Source organism: Coccinella septempunctata, chromosome 3 (assembly GCF_907165205.1).
Source record: "Coccinella septempunctata chromosome 3, icCocSept1.1, whole genome shotgun sequence".
NCBI classification, from domain to species: domain Eukaryota; kingdom Metazoa; phylum Arthropoda; class Insecta; order Coleoptera; family Coccinellidae; genus Coccinella; species Coccinella septempunctata.
The window spans coordinates 27,319,988-27,335,491 of record NC_058191.1 but is presented as its reverse complement, the minus strand read 5'-3'; the positions used below and the strand labels follow the sequence as shown (position 1 = coordinate 27,335,491).

Sequence of the window (15,504 nt, the reverse complement as noted above, 5' to 3'; positions counted from 1 at the left end):
AAGAGTAGTGATCAGTGGTGTCTGCTGTCAATGCAGAATACAGACAGTGCCTGTGGAATGTAGTCAAGTTCGAAAAATACACTACGTTGCCTTTCTCTACTCCTATCGTTCTTTTAGGTAATCTTTTTCAGTAAACTAGACTAAAAGAACGATAGGCTAGTCGGCTAGTGTTTCTACTGAGAGACAAACTTTCTCTATGTTTCTACTTGAACACTGACGTATCACACCACAGAACACTAATATACACACCTAAGATGTCTAAAACACAGTTTTAGACATCTAAAACTGTGTTTTAGACATCTTATACACACCTCTAATGCCATTTTCTGTGAATAAGAGATTTTCAATGATTTCTGTGTTAACTCTCAACATATAATCCCATGTATAACCTGATAGCGTAAAATGATTAGTAGGTCTTCAATAAAACTACAGTGGAACTGTTTAAACACATAATCTTAAATAATTATATAAAATTCAATATAAATGAATGTACAAATTATTTCACTTAGATGTAAATAATCTAACCAACATAGACACAACACAACGAATTAAATTCAAGTCAAATTTGTTGAAAAAATGATGAATGACTTTTTTCTTCAATTCTAAAAACCTAACCTTATTAAAGAAATATAATATTGATGATTATAATAACACCTAAACACCTCTTTGTATTAATATTCAATTAATTTTGCCATTTAAAAGAAAAATTTTCTTATTAGTACTTTTCCATTTCGTTCAGGATGTAATCATATATCAGCGGTTTAACATGATTGCCCCAAAGAAAATCCAGATGCGTGAAATTTTCTACTGGAACCATACGCTTAGAAGCATTCGGAAGAAGGGTGGCTAAGATTTCAGCATCCTGTTGAAATCAATCAAAATTAATACAATATTAATCAGAAACTAAATCTCGAATAATCGATGCTATGGAATTTCTTTAGCAATCATAAGACATAATGCCAAAGCATTGTTATTAATGCTTGTGAAACCCCTGAAGAGCTCCCGTGAACTTGCTCGCGAATATATTTGAGGATTACTAAACACTAAGGCCCGTTTGTTCAGTTCAGGATTAAGCCGAGATTTAAGATGATCCTAGATTAACCTGACAGAAATGAACTGAAATGTCAAAATTAATCTAGGATCAACTTTAATCTCGAACTGAAAACTGGGCCTAAGGCTGAGTAGACCGGTAATACGACTTTCGGTAGGTAGCTCTCAAAATTTGCAAAAATCTTCAAATTCAAGCGCCAAGTAGGTACTAAATTTAAATCTGATCGAATCATTATTTTCAGACATTTTGGAAATAAAAAACTCAAGATTTTTGTTGAAAAATTATTCTTACTCCATTTCATAATATTGATTACCGTTTTTGATATATTTTTGATGAAAGTTTCACTTCATTCATTTTAGAGTGTATTGGAATTTATGCATCTTGAAATACTAAGGTAGCCGAGATGGCTTTTGTATTTCAGAATTCTGTCTAATCCTTGTATTCGCTTGTTTTAATAATTACTTTTAAATTCCTTAAAAAAATCTTACTGTGTATGTTATAAACTAGCTACATTTTCATGAGGCAAGTTTGGCTTAGTCGTCATATAATTACATTTAGTCTCTCCAATTTTAAATCACCCAGTATATTATGATTTCTATGTTGAATATTAATAATTCATTTTATGATTATACTATATTTTTTGTTATCTATTGCAAAGCATCATTATTGGAATTGGAAATAATTGCGGCTCAGCTTGAAACAAACAACTACGGACAGAATGATATTGATTTTTTGTAATTTTGAGATATAAAGTGACACTTTTTAAAACTCATTGAATCGTTTTGAATCGTATCACTTTTCGTAAGCAGTTACGAAAAGTGAAATATTTCGCAACAGATGATGAAGCCATATTTGCTTCCATAGCAAAGGTGTGAAAAATTGAATAATTTCCATCACTTAACGATTTTTAAGAAATCTTCAAGAAGAGCTTGTATATACGTTTTTATTACTTTTAATTTGAATTCATAGACATATCCTATTCAAAATTACAAAAAATATTGTGTGAAACACATTTTTCGTATTTCGCGTTCTTTTGCGCTCAGTACGAAAAATAATGCTTTCCCCAACTGGTACACAAATAAATAACTATTATTACATTCAAACATCGCTTGAGAAGGTTCAAGATGAAAGATTTACCACGACAAATTCAATAGATCAGGAATGAAATTTTCTCATTACTTTGATTTCCTGAAAAAATTTTCGATATATTTGATGAGTTGAAAATAAACTCAGATGTCAGAAAATATTGTAACGTCTGAACCCCTTGAATACGCCCCTGCCACCAATCGAAAACATCGCCTATATCGCTCTCGGTGCTCTCGAACACGGGCTTACCGATGTAAAAGACGCGCGGTGGACTCGAGTTCCAGTTAGTGTTCTAAATAGAGAACGTGAATTCCAAATAGTTAAAAAGTGGAAAGTAGTAAAAGCAAATTGGTGAGTGTTTAAATAAATTAGAAAAAATCCTAAGTGTATTCATTGTGTGAATAAATAACAAGTAATGAAAGAAAACAATTCGATGAAACCCTTTGTAAGATGCTATTATGGTGTGCTGTGATTCACAAAATCTCTATAAATATGGAAATAACAGAAGTTTGTCTAGCTCCAGACATCATTTTCTTCTTTATAACTCAATATATGTATTATGAAAAAATTTCACCTTATAATCAGCTAACTGATCTTTCATGGCATAATGTAGAGTCACGGGGGCTACTATATTAGATAAATTGTAATTTGGCGGAGTAGGTGCTCCATATGTTATCCAGTTGATTAAGGAACCATGATCGTACTGTCTAAAGAGACCTGAAAAATTCTACATTTTCTGTATACAGTACAAATTGAATATTGTATATACTTATTGTGTAAAAGGAATTATACATCCCAGACCCTTTTCATTGCTAGAAAATATAAGTTCTTTCTAGGTACTCGAGTTATGTTCAAGAAGAATATCGAACACAGAAAAAAATCAATAATTTCTTTCGGCGTCGGTTTTATAATGAACTTATAATATAAGAAAGTTGAAATCTGTAGCAAAATGAGCTTCATTAATTCAATAGTTCTCATACTATCGAAATTTTAGCTCTATTAAAACAATTTTTATTCTCTTCGGAAACTTACCTCCGTTAGAAAACAATTGTAAGTAATGGAAACCTTGCTTCACGGAAAATCCAGAAGGGGAGTTTGAAACCATCACCGGTAGCAAAGTCTGAAATTATCAGAAATGATCGGTACGTAATTATTTGGATATGATTAATTAATTTACATTTTTTATGACTTTATCACAATAAACTCACCATATTGAATTCTGTTGGGGAGTATCCAACACCTAATACGTAGAGTGCCTCGCATAAACTATAAGTTTCCATTCCTTTCAGACAGAATTTCTTCACCAAATTTAGGTATAAATCCATATGACCCAAGAATTCGTGAATATTGAGAATAACAGATGCAACCTGAAAGAGATTTAGAAATTTTTTTTTGGCCACATTTTAGGAATGTTCTGTTTTTACATTGAACCAAAAGTGGAGAATTATTGAAATGAAATATAATAATAATAATAAATGAATTCTTCAATTTTCAATATAAGGGATATGTTCATACTCAGACTAAAATAATGTCATGTGTCTTTTTCAATTTGGCAATGATTTGAGAAATATAATTTTCTTACCTGGAGCTCGTTGCGGAAATTTGCTAAAGTTCTGAATTTAATGTCCATATTATTAGAAAACAAAGCTGATGGAGCAAGCGCACTCATGTGCCGTATCTTCCCGTTATATTTTGGTAATAAGGAAGCCATTACAAAGAATGCAGTAGTACCTTGGGAATGTCCAATGTAGAATAGAGCATCTTGATTTGTAATATTCAAGATATAATCAATGGTGTTTGGCAAATCATATATTCCCATTTCATGCCAGCTGAAACAGGATGTTTTGAAATCGACAATTTGGAAAAGCGTGGATTTTTAAATTTTTAATTGGCTGTTGGACTAAATAATGTCGATGGTCATTTATTGGCCTTTGATCAATAAATTGCGTTTATTATTATTAAATTTTCAAATCGAAGATAATATGTTCATAAAAATGTTCCAACTTGTACCCAAAATGAATTCGCAATTAATTAAGCATGAAGATCTGTTGGACACCAAATTGAGAATGCTTATGCATTGAAAAACATTAAAGACATATTAGCAGTGGCGGATTTACCATAGAGGCTGAGTAGGCTGCAGCCTAGGGCGGCAGATTTCAGGGGGCGGCAAATTTAGGGACAATTTTGTTTGTACTAATTATAAAAACTGAAATATTTGTATTTCATAGATATTTTAATATCTATTTACATCTGATTCTCCCTAAATATAAAAAAAACTAAACAAGTAGTGCATCATTATTATTTTCCTGTTTCACTCTTATTTCGGCCGCTTTGAACTCTGAATACTGAAACTTCGTGAGGGTGAAAAATTTTGGTGAAGCCAATTCTGAATCGTTGGGATGTGTTTCTTCGGTTCCCACTAAAACACAATTCAAAAAATGTTTGTCCAGAAGTTCGTATCTATGGCTCTATTTACAAGGAGGGCAAAATTCGTTGTCTACTGAGGGAATCTCGAGAACTATCGCAGCCAGAAGAAAACGGATGACACATTCTCGAGCTCTTTCTTCATGACTAATCTAAATCTGAAAACAGAACCGGCCTATCACTTCTGGATTTTGAGTTAAAACCAAAAATTGGTATTTTGACGATTTCGAAAAGTTCTCATAGCTTTTTTGTGTTTGAAGTTACATATCTGAAACTTACCTTCTTAGTCACTTTTATACGTAGATTCTACAGACAGAATCTTTTTTTCCAATTCAAAACTAACAAATTCAATGAAAGTTTGCATTTAAAAAAAACGAAAGTTCACGTAATGTTCCGAAATGAAAAAATATTTGGTGCTCGTCAGTGGATTCTACGTAAAAAAGGGTCTGCAGAAGGTTCAAGTTTCAGATCTGTAACTTTAAAGACACAAAAGTTATGAGAACTTTTCGAAATCGTTAAAATTTAGTTTTTTGCTAATAACTCAAAAACGGTTTTCACCATTCTTTGTTTCTCTGAAAAAGAGCTCGAGAATGTGTCATCCGTTTTCTTCCAGTTGCCATAGTTCTCGAGTTTCCCTCAGTAGACAACGAATTTTGCCTACCCTTTATACACCAGCGACTAATTGTTCGGGTGAGAGAAACTTTTTTTGCTTGAAAAAAGTGAAAGCATTGGCTCTTTTGTGTATAAAGTCAGAACTAATGAACAAAATTTCGTAGGACGACATCGCAGAAAGATATTTCAACAGCGGGTTTGAATGTGCGATCAACGCTTGATTTCTAAAACGAAATCACTGAAACCTTTTCATTGGTGAATATATTGAACAAGTAGCAATTGAGAATAATTTAATGGACGTTTAAACATAATTTGATGCGAGAATGATATTATGAATGATCATGACTGAATTATAGATTGAAAACAAATTGACGTCTTCTGTTGGTTCAGCGTTGATTCCCTGATCAATCTTTATGAAACCCTAGGAGAGAGTTTTATGAATTACGTTCCTATTTAATTGTCATCGTCAGTTACATTGTGGCCATATCATACATAATAATACCCTGAAGATGGCGCCCGAAAAGCAGTTTTTGATTTTTTTTATTGAAAATCAATAAACTTTCACGTATTAAATCAAGCAGATATTTCATACGGGCTGGAAGGCATTGAAAAAATTTTGGTTCTGTTTGTCTATGATAGAAAGGGGTAGAAAAATCCATCTTGCTTTGCAAGAAACTTTCTCGATATTCATATCATATAATAAAAAATTAATTTTGGATAACTTAATCCATTCTCAAAAAATCTTCTTGACATTTTTGTCTTATATACTCATAAAGATGACTGTGCACAAACACAGAAATATTCAAGATGCACTTTGTTTACGGTTTTTTTTATTTCCTGAAAAACCGCGAATTTTTCCAAGAAACTACAAGAGACCTTATTTGTTAAGAATGGATCAAGCTATCCAAAATTAATCTTTTATTTTGAAATATGGATATGGAAAAAAGTTTCTTGCGGAACAGTGTTTAGGAGTGGCTTTTTCTAGCACTTTCAATCATAGAAGAACAGCACCGAAAATTTGTACCCCGCATAAAATATCTGCTTGATTTTATTCTTGTCAGTTTTTCGATTCTCAAGAAAAAAATTAAAAACAGCTTTTCGGGCTAAAACTGAACAGGGGGACTCAGAAAAGAAAATTTCACAAGGTCCACCCTATTTTCTGACGAAGAATCACTCCCTTAATTTTTTGCAACTATTCCTATGGACCATGTTACCATGTATATATAGTGTGCCATACTTAATGATAATAAATTAGTCTATGACTAAATTTTATTTCATTCAGAAAGAAACGTTTTATTTCTTGTGAAATCTCAACTTAATCGTTGCGTTGTAAAAATGATCTGGAAACTCGGAAACTGACACATCGATTCCCTAGGTCACAATAATTTATGAGTAGTTATTAGGACAAGTGTACAAATCTCAAAGTTACATTTTCACTGACACAAATATTTTCATTAATATTTTGAACTAAATAATTATGGTAAAGGCGGCAAAATTTGAATAGCCTACTGGCGGCAAATATGTAAATCCGCCACTGCATATTAGTACAAATATAACATAATTTTTGGCCAACTTAGATAATGTTAAATACCAACATCCGTTGAAAATTAACATTAAGCTTACAGAATAGCCACTACCCTAAAGGTATACTAAATATGAGGTTTTGTTCATTTTTTTAAACACGTTATATAATTTGAAAAAAAAATAAAATCGAATGAAAATTTAGATTTCTTTTCATTATTCTTGCATGTGAATGCATTCCTGTTTATTTCTTTCTTTTTAAATATAATATATGTAGGAATAGGATACAAGGTATTCTATTTGGAATTTAAAAACGAATGTATATAATGATGGGATAACCATCATCAGTTAAGAATCAGAGAAGGATGAAAGTCCTAGAGTCTACAGACTCACAGAGATAAAACGACATCTTATAAAACATCATTTACCTAAAATCCCAAAATTTCTCCTTATCAACATCAGGATCCAAACTGATATGTCGTCTTGAATGAGTGTTACCTCTACAATTCAACAGCCACACATCGTAACCTCTATCAGCTAATAAATAGCTAATACTTTTTTCTGGACCTCCATTGACAAAGTCTGTAGATTGGCTCAGCAATCCGTGAACCAACAAAACGGCTGGTCTACCAGAATATGAGATGTTTTGGCGGCCATGCGGCATTCTATGAAGGGTGAGGAGGTATCCATCCTTTGTTTGAACAATATGATTTTCGAAAGGATATCCATATTTGCTGAGAAGTTGAGTCTGTAAATATAATTTCGGTATTCCGTAAAATCCACGATTTAATTTCCTCGTATTTATAAATAATAGTTCTATTTCAAGTTGTGCTTATGTTAGTTATGTTGAAAAAGTGCTATGATGTTTTCCCATTTCATCCCATTTTAACGACGATTATTGGAATGTTCTAACAAGAAGAATTCATGTTTCTATCGCTTCTGGAAATCGGGTAAAGGGCTTTTACCGAACTACTGTTTCGTCGAAATTTTGCAGTTTTTTCTGAATAAGATCCGTACCGTTGGAAAAATATCCATAATATTTTGCACCATGGTAGAGGTATTGAAGAGCATTGAAAATATGCAAAAATATAAAGGTTGTTCCATTTGAAAAATTACTCATTTGTTGAATAATTTTATTTGGGAACAGCCTGTATATTTGGAAATAATTTCCTGAGATGCAGAATTGGAAGTTTAAAGGGAATGCTTTTCAACTAAATTTCTAAAACGTCTGGTTTGGTAGCTATGGAAGCCTAACGCACTATTGCAGGACCCTGTTTTTTTAATCAACATAGCAATTTTTCGATCCGTTTTTCGGCAATTTTTTTTGAGGAGAATATATTGTGATTGTGAACTCTCCTTAGTGTTATAGAAAAAGTCTGTATATGAAATTTTTAAAAACTTACAATATTGAGTCCTGTATCAGGATGAATGTAGTAACTTTTATTTTCAGGTAAAGAGTAAGACTCGGTAGTACTGAAAACTAGTACGAGGAAAAGAGTGCCTAGGAAGAAATAGCGGGAAAACATATCTAATTACAATTGAGTACCACTTCTTGAATAAGGAAATGCAATAGTTAGAGTGTATCTTATATTTCATTTCAATTATCTGGAATGTTTGATTGTTATGTTATCAGATTTCGTATCATGAATGGAATTGAAATATCTTTTTTATAATTTTTTTTTTGCTCTAACTAGCGATTTCACAAAATTAGATTTCAAACCACGTCACCTATTTCGCTATCACAATAGCATCTTCGTAGGTAGGTGAAGATAAGGAGTTTACCTTCAACCACCTGAAGATGCTAATGTGATAGTGAAATAGGTGTCGTGGTTTAAAAACTTTTTTTGTGAAAATCGTATAATCTGTTTTAAATTCAATTATGGATTTTCATCAAGTATCGGCCACACCAATTCAACAAAAAAAATATTTCTCAATTACCTTCTGATGCAATAACTCATTTTCCATTATCTATATTGATAGTTCGACAGTATTATCAACAGCCATTCAAAAATATTATCCAGAAAATTCTATATCAATGAAAGATACGAAAACATGACGGAAAACTTGAGATGTTATAAATAACTTGAGAAAGCTTAGGTAATTTGGAATATTCTCTAATATAGATATACCTACCTATTAGATTCCCTCATATAATTTTTTACAGTGTGGCTCATTCCGATCAGCCAAATAATACCATCAGTTTATGGTTTTGTCCAATGCTGAGACAGATTGAATTTTATTTGGAGAGGGACATCTTTTCATTGAAAATCCCGGAGTATGGCAACCCTTTCAAGAATCTTAAATTGAAATATGTATCTTTAAGTGGCACATTATTTCAAAGCTTGTAAAGTTTCATTCACGGAAATGCAGTCAAATTTAGATGGCATAAATAATGAATTGGTAATAGGTAGGTACCATATGATACATCAAAATATTCGGATAGGCCAATTCTCATCATATGCTTTCCTAAGGTGACAATTTCCTGCGAAGAACACTGATGCTAAAATTCCAATAGACTTCATTTATTTAGATATTGGTAGTTATTTCGACCGTGTTCCATAGAGACTCTGCTGCACAAGCTTGAAAATTTTTGGTATTCGAAATACTCCATTGAAGTGGATTGACTCATTTCTTGGCTCAGAAAAGTTTCGTATCAAAGACAGGCACTTTCTATCCTCCATGCATGATGTGGCCAAGTGGTGTCCTGTCCGGTTCTGTGCTTGGAACACTTCTACACAGAACACACTTACTTACTTTATGCACTTCTAATCCTTATTATGTTGCTAACCTTCCTTCAACTCCCAGAAGTGTATGTTCGTGCTTCGCCAATGACATCACGTTTCTACTCGGATTCGTCAAAAGTCGATCAGTTGCAGTTGCAGTTGCATTGAGGCGTTAAGCCTCAATGCAACTGCAACTGCAAGATGGTCATGTGCGTGGTTACTACCTCTGAATGTTCGAAAGTGCAAGCTACTCCATCTTGGCGAGAACAATCCCCAACATTGCTATTTTTTGACAGGGTGAAGATCGAATCTCTTAAAATAGGGGAACAAATCCCTATACCCCATACGGAGAACACATCCTCGCTGTTGTGTACCATATTATGTATTATGTTCTTTTTCATCTGATGTATGCCCGGAGGGTCTCTACCCTCCATAGCCTGAACTATCTGTTATATTTCCTTGCCTAGAGATCGCTAAGTTTTGTATTTTGGAGAGTGCTCAGCACAGGTGGCAGAAAACCACTAGAGCGAAATTTTCTCTGTCCATTCACCAATTATCAGCGTGCATGGTCATTAACCAGAAATTGAAGATTGAAGCCTGAGGAATTTCGGTCTTATTCTGGGCAAGACATTCTGTATATCAATTTTCGGCATCACGGGCATTCTGGAAGGTCAGAGTGTTTCAAAATCATGACCTCAATCTGAAGACCAAGACAGGTGTTTACAAAGCAGTGGTCCTCCCAACGCTTCTTTACGGAAGCGAAAGCTGGATGCCCTACAGGCGACATATTAAACAGCTTGAACAAACGCAACAACGTCATCTAAGATAGATAATGCACATCAGATATGGTTCCACAAAGTTTCGAATGCAGAAGTCTTGCAGCGCGCGAGTTGTACAACAACTGAGACTCAAGTAACGAGGGCCCGACTCAGATGAAGCGGCCACATTCTGAGGATACAAGACACAAGACTCCCCAAAATAGCTCTGTATGGCGGAGTGGCAGGGGCATAGATTGTGGCACGGATATTTATGAATATCTGGTGGGATCAAATTTATAAAATGAATAAACATATCCGGTGGAATAATTAAAATTACAAACTAAGTAACCAAACGTTAAGTCCATTACAGGAGGGTAAAGTAAAGAAGAGAGTAACTCTATGGGAATCATAGAGTTCAATGAATTATTACTGGGTCTATGATTCATGTCAAAACATAACCTAAACAAAAATCAAAAATCAAACTTTATTCTGATGCACGTAGCACTTCATTATTATAATAATTTTAACAATTTTTATTCAGTTATTCAGTAATGTTTTCAAGGAGATGCATCGAATTACGACATTTTCATTTCTGCATGGGAGGTTCTCGGTTTTATGGAAGAAATACATCGCGAATAATAGAAAAACTTAAGCAAGATGAAACGTTGGTAAATCTTGTCTCCAATGCTGCAATTGAGAATTTACATGACGTAAATCGCTTGAAAAATAAAATTTTGAGCAAGTCAGAGATGTTTAGGTCTGATGATATTGATAGAAGTTTGATCATATATTTCACCAAAAGCAAACAGTTCAATAATGGTCTGAGTTATATAAAATTCTTAGAAGAAGACACAAAGAAAAAACTCAATCTGTTTTTAATGAATCAGCAATTCATTATATACTTCCACAAACGATATGCAGATGGAAGTCTTTCAACAAGTGAGCAAGAGTTAATAGTTCAATTGTTAGTTGTACTTTTTCTAGTTTCCTCTTTGATACCAACATTAGAGTGGATTTTGCAGGTACAACAATCTGAAGAAAACCTCAAATATTCTAGACAGTCTTTCCTTAGAAAATGCAATCTTGGGGTTATCTGTTACTCCAAATTGGAATCTGTGTCTGACTTTATTCAATGACCTTAAAAAATTAGAGGATCCAAGTTCTATATGTTACAGTGCAATTATTGCAACAGCATTCTTGAATGGAAATGAAAAACTTGCTTGGAATCTTTGGAGTGAAATGTTCGGTATGTTATTACTATTCTTTTTATCCCTGAGAAGTCATATTTTGACTCCTTCAAGATCAAATCATATTTTTATTGATCTTATAGACACTGCTGATGTTTTTTAACTTTCAGCCAAGCAAAAAACTCCTTATGATGTCATATTCCAAGCATATTTTGAAAATTTAAGAAAGTTTTCAGATCGAAAAAAAATTTTGACCAAGCTAGAAAAACTTTTTGTGGCATGTAATGAAAATAACTTCATTTTATCTGAAAATTCAATATTAGAACTCCAGAAATTATTGAATTTTTCAGGATTTACATTCAGTGATTCCTTAGTAAATAATAAGTAAGTATGACCCAAAACAATTCTGCTTTCTGTAGATTATACAAGATGACTATAATATTCTATCCTTTACTTTAATCACACTATTTACCATTTCTTTATTCGAAATTCTCTTTTATTTGAAAGCTATGATTGGAAAAGATGGATTCTGAAGAAATTATTGATCATTGTCAATTATTAAGCATAAGTTCAAAATTATACCTTAGTGTTCAGCCAATCTGGTATCAACAAAAAATAACTTGCAGGCAGACAGGTGTTACTTGACGGGTGTTGATGAAAAAGGTGGTCATTTGGAGCAGATGTGTCAATTTCTTTTCAGTGCTAAAATTTGATATATCACTCAACCCACATCCCCTCATTCAAAACTTGAGGATATAGCTTTGGATGGGGGGGGGGATGAAGTTGGGGAAGTGATTTTCAGCAAACCTTATTCCTCCTCAAACAAAATTTGGTAATTGAAAATGGTTTTAGGATAATGAATTTACTTCTAGGGTATTTTTGGTACTCTCTGTTGTTGTTGAAATCAGTTTAATTCAATTTGGGGCACACGGCACACTACAAATTATAGTTTGACTTTGTTCATTCATCTCTTGTATAATATACAATAATTCTATGAAATATCAAAACAGGTGTGCAGGAGAAATGGAATAATCATGTGTATTTTTTCGGATTGAATAATATGTTATTCACTTCATTATAGCGGATGTTGTAATAAATGCGGACAAAAGCTAAAAAAATTGGAACTGATTGAAGATGAATTCGAGAATTTGAAAAAACAATTCTTTGAAGAAGTCATCATAGGCAAGAATATATTCAATAAAACCAATCCTGCAGAATTATCTGAATTCCAGGAATTTCTTAAATCTACAAAAGGTTATAATGTTGTCATAGATGGCCTAAATGTGGCATATATTGCTGGAACAAAGCAATCACCTGAGGTTTATTCAACACTAGTAAGTATTTGCAAAATAAATTTTCATGTTGACCAACTGACCCAAGAGAGAATTAAAGAAGCATCACTGGATGTTTATCCAGCAAGTCATTAGTGCTTCAGTTTTTTATATCGTGCACTAGTGTTTAAATTGGCTGATGATGGTCTACCTATATTCGGTAGGATCATGAGGAAGAAACTAGATGGATTGTTTTCTGAACAAAGAGTTAAATCTCCCATGTGTGAATTAGTCATATAAAATATTTTGGTTCTTCAATGTTTTACAAGGCAGAAATTAAATCCTTTTAGCTAGCAAAAGTTGTTTCCCATTTTGTTGAGGAAAACAAAAAAGTAATTGTTCTTGGGAGGAAACATATGAAATCTTGGCCACAAAAGCAATGGAGGTTCATCTCTAGTAATGCTCTGGTATTCCTAACACAAAATATTTCCCTTGATGATCCGTATTTATTATATTGCGCACTACATTGTGGAAAAGATGCTATCCTAGTTAGTAGGGATTTAATGAGAAGTCATCTTTTTGCATTGAAAGATCCTAAGAATAAAATAAGGTTCACTAGATGGTTGGAACAAAGACAGTTTCAAGTGACCCATGTTAGGAATGATGGAAAAGTATTGTTCAAAGTGAGTAATAAGTCACAGTTTTACATGTTGAGTTGAGTTTAAATTTTAGAGAATAGAAAATAATAAAAAAATAATTAATTCAATTGTCTTAATGACTATGATGCGGCGGTTAAAATATGCGGGATAAAAATTGATGAAAAATTGATTTTCCTGTTCTTTTTTTGTTTTCTTCTTTTTGTTCATTATGAAATATTTTTTCTAGTTTTGTCAGCGGCAATGTTGTACTCGTTTGAGCTGAGTGAAAAATAACAACATTACAATCATGCGTCGGCGTGCTTTAACTGTATTATTTGTGTGTATAGTTATACATGTGAAACGAAATAGTGATTTGTTATTCCCAAGCAAAGATTATAGTGTTAGTTAGTAACTCTGTAATCTTTGATCCCAAGGATTATAGACCAACAGGATGACTCAGTCCCTATCTCTGTACAATACATTGGACATTTTTGCTAACGTCATCAGGCCTCCGAAAATGTTCGTGAACTGCGTGTTCGATCTGCTTGGGCTACAATCGTTGGGGCCACAGAACAGACCCATCACTTAATTTATGGTTGGGGCAAATCAAACATAGTTCTGCAATAGTGTAGAGTGTAGGCCCGGTGACGTCACGCATGGCAGATAAAATCGCTGAAATGAGCCATTCTGTTAGGTTAAGCTACATTCACAATCAATTCACGGGCCGAAGTGCACTTCGGCACGGAAGCTTAGCAGATGGCGTTCTCCGTTACCATTCACAATGAAATTCAAGACAAAATTTCTTGCAAGTTGCAAACTATCACTTCGGCAAGGAATTTCGTGCCGGCTATAGATGATGCTGATGCTTATGTTTTGATAAGTTACATTTTTGATTCATTTGAGTATTTGGTACCAAAATTATTGCGAATGGTAAATTTCGTGCCGAAGTGCACTTCGGCCCGCGAATTGATTGTGAATGCAGCTTCATAATCCTTAAGGTAATCTTTACAGGATCTACTAGTGACCTTGAAGGCACAAAATGCGCATGCGGTGCCTATTTTTGCACTCACCGTATCTGTATAATTAAGAAATTAAGTGACATAAAAGAAAACTTTATTTCATAGTTGACAGCCGTGTATTCATGACAATGTTTTTTTTTCAGAACCCACGTCCATACACACGAATAGTGCAACACGATAATAATAATTGGCACATACCCTTCATCGTCGCTCCCGAAGAAAATGAAGAACCAGATAAAATTCCTGAAAAATGGCTCTGTATGCAGAAATCTTGAGCTAATGTTTTTGAAATTTTGTGTCGCAATATTTAATATTATTTCTATATTATATTATTTTAATAGACAAATGAACTCAGAATATAAATACTATTTACATATATACAAAATGTATAGTAAAGGTGGAAACATATTTGGCACTTGTCATACAGATGAAGTTTTTTCAAATTGCAAAAACCAGGCTTATCCAAGGAAGGGAATATTAGACAATTTGAATATATACTACATTCAGAGATTTGCGAATCTGATGTAATTTTTGTAATGGTGAAGAAATTTACCTTATAATAATGTACAGTTTATTGAGGAAATTTTAGGTTCTATAGCATTTGATATTTGATCTGAATGTTTGAATAAACGCAAATTTTCAATTCGGTTTTTAATTCACTATCCTACAAAACCTAGAAAAAGATTTACTTTCACGTTGGGATATATCACCAAAATGATTTTTGTATATAGATAAGTATTGATAACGATACTGCGAAGCGATATTTATTTGCTGCTAATTTCACTATTATTGCAGTATTAGGGCCCAGGGGGCGCCTAAAATGTATAAATCAGTCTGACAAATCACCTAAAACGTTCGTTAAAGTTAACGTGGGGCACAAACTTTGCTCTCCAATTCTTTTTTAAAATCAAGTTCAAATGCCGGCCATCTACAGGTATGTCGAAAATGATTAAACACACGCTCCACACACGCCCATTGTATTCGCCAACGCTTCCAACGTGCGTAGATCAAGAAATTGTATAAGTCCTGATGTGGCTCTCGTGCTTCGGTCATTAATATTGACAGAATTTGATAATTTTGGTCTGGATTCTGATAACTCTCAGAATGGGTTTCACGTTTCACGAAGCTCTTAATTGCCCGATAAACGATTTTTACAGTAACTCGATTTTCAGAAAGAAATCGCTGAAATTTCTCGTGCTTATTGAATAAACATT

The 15,504-nt window shown here is 33.4% G+C and overlaps 2 protein-coding genes across 3 annotated transcripts; one reads left to right on the top strand and one right to left on the bottom strand.

Annotated features, from left to right (window-relative positions):
- Positions 1–435: 435 nt before the first annotated feature.
- LOC123309608 (lipase 3-like) lies at positions 436–8,274 on the bottom strand. The gene is made up of 7 exons (XM_044892804.1): positions 8,098–8,274; positions 7,123–7,442; positions 3,720–3,966; positions 3,346–3,504; positions 3,170–3,257; positions 2,712–2,854; positions 436–862 (listed from the first exon to the last, which is right to left on the bottom strand). Exons 1-7 carry the CDS (start codon positions 8,218–8,220, stop codon positions 716–718), a joined length of 1,227 nt encoding a protein of 408 aa, XP_044748739.1. The 5' UTR covers positions 8,221–8,274; the 3' UTR covers positions 436–715.
- Positions 8,275–10,640: 2,366 nt separating this feature from the next.
- On the top strand, positions 10,641–14,718 carry LOC123309607 (mitochondrial ribonuclease P catalytic subunit). 2 transcript variants are annotated; one of them, XM_044892801.1, is made up of 6 exons: positions 10,641–11,139; positions 11,198–11,421; positions 11,533–11,746; positions 12,444–12,696; positions 12,984–13,316; positions 14,434–14,718. In XM_044892801.1, the coding sequence occupies exons 1-6, from the start codon at positions 10,727–10,729 to the stop codon at positions 14,563–14,565; spliced, it is 1,569 nt and encodes a 522-aa protein (XP_044748736.1). In that variant the 5' UTR covers positions 10,641–10,726; the 3' UTR covers positions 14,566–14,718. The 2 variants fall into 2 exon arrangements, with proteins under 2 accessions (XP_044748736.1, XP_044748737.1); XM_044892802.1 differs by having other exon boundaries at positions 10,642–11,114.
- Positions 14,719–15,504: the final 786 nt, after the last annotated feature.

Bases quoted from the DNA above. Each gene is read 5' to 3' on its own strand.
- LOC123309608 (XM_044892804.1), bottom strand. From the start codon at position 8,220: ATGTTTTCCCGCTATTTCTTCCTAGGCACTCTTTTCCTCGTACTAGTT. The intron at 7,443-8,097 runs GTAAGTTTTTAA...TTATATTTACAG, and splicing joins CTGATACAGGACTCAATATT to ACTCAACTTCTCAGCAAATA. The intron at 3,967-7,122 runs GTAAATGATGTT...ATCCTGTTTCAG, and splicing joins GAGAAATTTTGGGATTTTAG to CTGGCATGAAATGGGAATAT.
- LOC123309607 (XM_044892801.1), top strand. From the start codon at position 10,727: ATGTTTTCAAGGAGATGCATCGAATTACGACATTTTCATTTCTGCATG. The intron at 11,140-11,197 runs GTTAGTTGTACT...TGGATTTTGCAG, and splicing joins CAAGAGTTAATAGTTCAATT to GTACAACAATCTGAAGAAAA. The intron at 12,697-12,983 runs GTAAGTATTTGC...AAATCCTTTTAG, and splicing joins CTGAGGTTTATTCAACACTA to CTAGCAAAAGTTGTTTCCCA.